Raw genomic sequence first — 7,205 nt, 5'->3', positions numbered from 1 at the left:
GGAAAATAATGAAGCTGAACTCTTTCAATAAAGAGGCTGTTCTTGTGAGAGACAGGGTTCAATGATGTATACCACCTGCATCCATCCACACTCAAAGATCGAGAATTGATGTATGCAGCAAATAGTAGAAGTAAAACACTGAAGAACAAGGAATTAAATTCCTGATTACCATTAGAAGATAGAACAAGTAACTTACTGGAACTGGATAGCAACAGAGTATATTTCTGTAAGATTGCAATATATTTTTAGATTTTTATATTCAACACAAATTCTGGGGAATACCAGAATTTCTACAAGTCTGCAAATTTTCAAAAGACAAAATGCTTGTTCAATGTTGCCTAACAACTCATGAGCAACAGTAAACCACAGATTCAGTACCAGTCTTGTTTTGCTCTTTGATGCTATATAATGATGCTCTATATTCTTGAAAGGAACTATAGAAAACAACCCAGTGCCTTATCTTAGGGGAAAAGGAAAGACCAATCAGAATCACAAAGCAGAGGATAAAAGCCAAGAAGACCAAGCCGACCACCAAGAAACAAAAGAATCCATGAGAGACAGTAAAGTAAACGCTAAAAATTAGACTTCTAATCAGTACTTGTTCATCTCCTAATCATTAGGGGCATTTGCCTGTCACCTAAACTTTGGAGGCAAAATGGGAAAACAAACGTTAAAATAATACAAGTTTTATTCTAGTGTGCAGATTTTGTTCAAATTATTTTAGACCTGCACCTAACTAATAGCACAGGGAATTTATTAGCTAAAATTAAGATATAAACTTTCCCATTAAGGTCCTGGTATTCCTTGCTTTCACAAATAAGCTTTGACAGTCTGGTAACAGAGCCAGACAGATTAAAATCAAAATGGACTTTTAGGTGTTCTTAGGTTCTTTCTCTGGGTGATATAAAATGCTGTAATCTCAAACAAGAATAACAAGTTCCCTCAGAGAAATGATCCTATTTGCTCCTGTTCACACAGGGCATGTGGTAAAGAGTTCTTCAAATGCCTAGAACGCATTGCACAATAAGATCAGTAAAAGACATGCTACACAAACTGTGGTCATCTTGCTAGATAACACATACGACTTCTTGTCCCTTCAGAACTCTCTGTCTCAGTAAGAGATAGAAAACCGAGTGTCACCTCAACCAGCTGCAGTAACTGTCCTAAACTTCCTTTACATTGTTACCTTTCTGCACTCAAGAAGATACTTTCACTGTCTTATCTAATCTTGCAAGCATAGCCCAGACAACATCATATGTTGAATAAGAGAATTTTTAGAAAAATCAGGGTTTTTTCTTAAAATGTGAAGAATAAAAGAGAAACCTATCTGCAATTAATAGACTTCAGCATCTGTTTTCATATAGCTGGCGGGAGGGAGAGATCAGAAGTGATACATTTTTTCAGACACATATCAAATGTATTTCTCAGCCTAGATTAAAACAGATTATGTACTTGAGGATAAAACAATACCTAAAAGTATAATTCACTTGTTCCTCACCCTTTAATCTAGGTGTGCTTGTTTTAATTATACTTTGCTCATTCCACTCAAGTTGTGAATTAAGAGACCTTCAGATGATTAATAAATGCTAGTATGTCTTTTCACTAAAGGGATTTATGAAAAAATGTCTTCACTTGGAGGGGCATTAAAATTAGGTAAAAGAATAAATTTATAAACCAGACTGCATGTGCATTAGGGTACAAACAGTCTCTGTATGAATAACATTAAAAGTGAATCACTACAAGATGTATATTTATGAAACTTTCAACCAATAGTCAGGGCCTCTGCGTCCATAAATTCTTTGACAAAAAAAAGGATAGGGAGAGCATAGAATTAGTCAGGGAAATAGCAGAACTTTGTAGGAACAGAATCTAAATTAACAGTAGGGGCCACCGTCCACCCCACTGATCAACATGAAAGTGCTACAACGAGTGACATACAATTAACCAGCTACACACTAAAAAGGCAGTACAACAAATCACAGCCAGTTTCCAACAAAGTCAGCAACAAACTCACCTGAAGGCACTGGTACCATTAGTAAGGCAATTGATACAATTATCCCCTGAATCAATATAGTAAAAGCAAGTCTTTTAGTAGAGGATGACAACTGGAATACATTAACATCAACAATATTAATCGGGGCCTTGATCCATTATGTACTGTTCATCCATAATTATAAAATTTCAAAACAAATGTCCTTTTTAAATGGATGATGCAGTAACATATTAGAGCATTCGAAATATTTCTCAATCTTTTTATAATACATAGTAAGCATACACCTGACCAAGAACTGTGGAACAAACCATTTGAAAATATTCATCTCTGCCAGCAAAAGAGGTAACACCAGTAGATAAAAAAAAAACCTAAAAAAGAAAATCATCCTGCTTCCCTATTAAATGCCAAGAATAAGAGCAAACTTTACATGTAGGAGATTTAAAAAAAAATATCTTTTTGCTATTGGTAAGTTTTTTTAGTAGCAAATATATTTCACAATAATATTATATACTAATTTTGCATTTCTGTAATGAGTTTTCAGCATTTTTTTGAAGCAACAGGTTAGCACATGAAAGAAAAAGCCTAATTCCCTTTGAACAAAGTCTTATAAAGCATAATCCTTACAGGCACAAATGTATCAACTGTGACAGGAAATCTACACTGTTACACAGCTTTACGAGGCTTTTCCTAAGAGACCAGGCTTTGCACAAATAAGACTCTGCTATTACACAGAACTCATCTAGATGTTTTCAGAACTTTGGCACATTCAAAAAGTGCAGAGGAGAGAGATAGACTCAAAAAAATATAAGCAAAGGACATTACAGAACAATGATAAACCATAATGAAACCCTTTCCTGAACTGTAAATAATAGCAATAAGAAGGGAGAACGAGAGAGGATGCTGGTTGATTTTCCTTGTATGTTGTCACTCGCAACAGAAGTGGTCTGGATCACAGGGCAGTTTTCTTTTTAAGGGCAAGGCTTCTCTACCTTGCTGTTGCTGGCTGGACATGACCAGGGTAAGATCTCCTTGTGCTTGTGGCTTGCCTTTGTCTAGCCAGGAAGGACTGTCCTGAGCCTGTGCTAGCCAGTCTGTCTTCCGCTGCTTTTTTATGCAGAGTCATTCCCTATGGACAAAGGGAAACTTCTCAGTGAATACCAATACAACACTGAACAACTTCACTCACTTACATTTTGTTTGCTATCTCCTTCTTCACCACCACTGACAAAGCTCTTTTGAATTTCAAACATAAAGCATCGTATTTTCAAGGATAAAGCTAAGATACTCTTCCTAATCTTCGTTGTGGTGGGTTTTTTTGTTGTTAGGGTGTTTTTTTGTGTTTTGGGTTTTTTTTCCCCTTTCTTCTCCCCTTCCTCAATCATTGTTCAGGTTTGGAATAATTGTTGAGAAGAAGCTCTCCCAGTGTCCCAGATCTGAGCATATGCATCTCCACATAAACACATGGTAACTGGACAAGTCTTTTCAAAAGTGCTTTCCCTCTAGTCTCCTTCAGTATGTTGAGCTAGAAGAGTACTAAGAATAATTGAAGTACTGTCATTCTCTGTGAAAATACCAGCTCACATGGGAGGAGCACATCTTGAGAGAAAGTATGTTTGAGTAAATGCAAGGAGGAAATGAGGGAAGCTGTGATGGGTTGTACAGTTGTGTATAAAAGCAGAGGCCAATTAGCAAAAGACAAAGCTGTCAAAGCTATCTATGCTCATCTTAGTGGTCATTACAGGCTACTTAATTTCAGGTCTTGGCTCAGGCTCATCTTCTGCTTGTCAGTGGGTCTAATGTTACAAAACTGGTCAAAGACATTAGTTACTTGAAGACGTCTTCAATATTTAAAGGATTCACTCTGCTTAAGTACCATTTTTGGCTTACTATTCATGGCCGTAACAAGAAAGTAGAACAGTAGGAAGGAAACTCTTCCAAGGGAAGACAGAGAAGACAAATTTGAATTCTATAATGAAGCAGAATGAAACATGAATATTATGCAGGTCAGGGATTCTTTCTATCTGACGAGCAGTTTCAATGCAGCCACACTTTGTCCAAGAGAAGTCTTGAATGTATTCGACAAAGGTGAAAAATATCACAGCATACAGGCCTAGCAAAAGCTGTATGGCTGCAGAAATCACTTCCTTGTGATTTGAATGATTTAAGTAAGGGTGTTGCCCCTGTGCTCACCCTTTGCATGGGGCTAAACTTACACCCAAGTTAAACGGGTTGTTTCTCAGAGCACTTACTGCAACAAGTAAGCTGTATTGCTTTTCTTATGCTTCTTCATTAGAAACAACTGAAAGACTGGAGAGTGAAGAATGAAAGAAGAAAGTAAATTTGAGCACTGTGAAGCACTGCAATTACAAAATAGTAATCTAAGGTATCCTTCCCTCAGAAAGTGCCATTTCTAGTTTTAAAACTTGAAAATAACAAACATTTTCTTTTTCATTTACATCAAGGTTATCATAGGAACATACTCTAAAATAGCGATAGCTTAGAATTATTAAAAAGCATTTGTGTCTGTGTGTCGGATAATAGTTTTCAAACTAAAAAAAAAAGTGTATCAAGGAATACTGTTATAAACAACCAATATTAATAGGTTTGGGGTTTTTTTGTTGGTTTTGTTTGTTTATGTTCGGTTTTGGGGTATGTTTGTTTGTTTTCCCCTCAATAAAAAGTTTGGGAGATTCTTACCATATTGTACCAGGCACTAACAATAAATTTCTCCTCCATTTCTCTTTGACTTTTTGTTTTTTCATATTCTTTCTATAAAACAAACATCAAAAAGCATACATTTAAAAACAAAGTATAATAGAAGTATTAGTCTATACCTAAAAAATAATGATGCAATACACATCTACCAGAAAACAAGAGGATTACTACCTCCAATGAATGAAACATTCTGTCCCGTTCCTGCAACTGATTTTTCAGAGCCTGAATCTCCGGAGCTGCACCCTGGTTCTGCTTAGGGTCTAAGGTGCGGATGACCTGTAAGAGAATGCCAGTTTGTTTTTAATTAAATCCCGTAAAAGCAATCTAATTGAAGGGAAAGTCATCAAGGAATTGCAACCTTTTAGGTCAGGTTAAAAACCAAAAAAGTTATTTAAAAACATGTCAGTGCTAAGAAATGACACTCCAGAATGTGAAACAGAAGGATGTGCAGTTTTAAGAGGCTGACTGCTGTAAAAGAATCTTGACAGCCAGCATGACAGAGGGTCTGTCTCTGAACATCAGCCATGACACGTTAGAGCATCTGAACTGGGCTTTCATTTACAGGACTGTGAAACAAAACTACCAATAGGAGAAAGTGACAACTAAGCGGTTTTTTTTGCATACGCAGTTCCTACCCCTAGCTGCACTACCTTGGGATCACAGTGGTAGAAACATTTTCTTAAAGGTTTCTCTCCTTATAGCTAAGGTCTACCTACCCCTCAATTCCTCCTGTTTGAGGAAGGACTGCTTTGGTTCTTACAGAAAGATGCCATGACTCATCTACCTGAGGTACCAGAAGCTGTCATTTCTAGACAGCTCTGTTAAGTCAAGAAGCACTCTGGCACAGGCATGACCATTATGTTACCAATAAGATGAAGGGACACCTGGCTACGTTTGTATGTATGTATCCACCACAGGTAGCATGAGTGCTAGCAAACACAGAACTAAACCAAAAACAAATCCAGCAAAATCCTTAGATTCTAAACTTTTAATAGAAAACAGCTTAAAACTTTTTAATAATTTCTGGAAATACAGAAAGAGACTTCACATCTTTTGTCTTTCTACCCATTTCAGAATCATGAACAGACAATGAAATAAAACAATGCTTTAAATTTTCGTATGTAACTTTTACTGAATGGTACTCATGAAGTAAGATTCATAAAAGTGTAGTAAGCTTAGACCTGGATACAGTTTCTGTAGTGGCAGGCTATAACAGTTGTATTTGAATTCACAAAAAAAAATACTTGAAAAGAAGATCATGAAAAGCTAATGTAATTAAAATAATGCTACCATTGTATAAAACACACAGTACACACAAATAAACACATCTTACTGAAAAGTGAAATTGTGATTGTCTTTCACGGGAATATTCTGAGACACAGTAAGCAACATAAGATGTAAAAAAAACAAACAGGAAGGAAGCATAAAGTTCTGCCAAATTAGGAAACTACTTTCAGATTCCAGTTTAATGAAACACAGCCATAGCAAAGATCTTGATACTATGATGATCAGATGAATGAAGATACTGCTATGATTTTAAGAAACTCAAATAAAGTATCAAGAAATAGTAAGAAAAGAAATGGGACTATGATTGAGACTACAACAGTGCCATTTCAAAGCTGTTGGTATACCCACATCTACCATATCATACCTAAATATTAGCCATCCTCTCAACACTTGCAGACAAAAGTCCAGCAGAATTTCCACAAAGAAACAGGTTATTACAGCATTAGAAAGGGTTTAACAGTCCCTCCTTGTCATCAGCCAACACGAAAGCGTGCTTAACAAGGTCTGTCTGGGTGGTTCTCAAATGTCCATAGCAGTGGGTATATGTTTGTACAGAGATGATGTACTTACACTTTTGGCCTTTTCCAAATACTTTTTGTATCGCTCTTCCATTTGCTTCATTTCCTCCTCCTTTTTCCGTAAAGCTTCTTGTAATTCTTCAATTTTGAGTGCTTTATGTCAGGAGATGCACGCATTGGAAAAGAACATAATTATATTATGCTTATTTTAATGTTTTTCAACAGACATTTAAGGCACAGCTAGACTTCATTTCAGTTAAGAAAAGCTAACATAAGGAACCTGATGTAGCAGATACCATAGTTTTAATTACTGAACAGCTCAGAAACACATTAAAAATGTGATCTCATATACTCAATGTGTATGTAATCTCATGATATAGCCGTTTTGTACACACGTTTTGGGTTTCTTTGAATGATGAAAAAATAAAGAGAAATGAAATAATAAATCAGTCTCATTAATGAACACACTTAGAAAATTAGTTTACTAATGAATTACAGATTGGATAGTATTTTGGTATTGTAATTCTGATAAATAGAAGTTTTCCTATTTATGTAAGAATAATAATTCTTAACAGGCAAAACTCTTGTGTAAATCTGCTAAACTGTAACACTGGACACAATTTATCAGACTTGTGACATGAATATACTTAATTTAATTTTTTCTCCACATTTTCTTAAGCAGCAACGCAGAG

General features: G+C 35.8%; 1 protein-coding gene across 1 annotated transcript in view; it reads right to left on the bottom strand.

Annotated features, from left to right (window-relative positions):
• Positions 1 to 2,797: 2,797 nt before the first annotated feature.
• HOOK3 (hook microtubule-tethering protein 3) overlaps positions 2,798 to 7,205 on the bottom strand; it is a 66,536-nt gene continuing 62,128 nt past the window's right edge. The window contains exons 20-23 of the mRNA XM_010187850.1: positions 6,566 to 6,666; positions 4,880 to 4,984; positions 4,691 to 4,762; positions 2,798 to 3,119 (exon numbers count right to left, since the gene is read on the bottom strand). Of these exons, the coding sequence (XP_010186152.1) occupies positions 2,979 to 3,119; positions 4,691 to 4,762; positions 4,880 to 4,984; positions 6,566 to 6,666 (419 nt within the window). The 3' untranslated portion in view covers positions 2,798 to 2,978. The remainder of the gene's footprint in view (positions 3,120 to 4,690; positions 4,763 to 4,879; positions 4,985 to 6,565; positions 6,667 to 7,205) is intronic.

This window comes from Mesitornis unicolor, unplaced genomic scaffold (genome assembly GCF_000695765.1).
Source record: "Mesitornis unicolor isolate BGI_N332 unplaced genomic scaffold, ASM69576v1 scaffold18847, whole genome shotgun sequence".
NCBI classification, from domain to species: domain Eukaryota; kingdom Metazoa; phylum Chordata; class Aves; order Mesitornithiformes; family Mesitornithidae; genus Mesitornis; species Mesitornis unicolor.
Note: the sequence above shows the minus strand (reverse complement) of the source record. Positions and strands in the feature narration are given on the sequence as shown.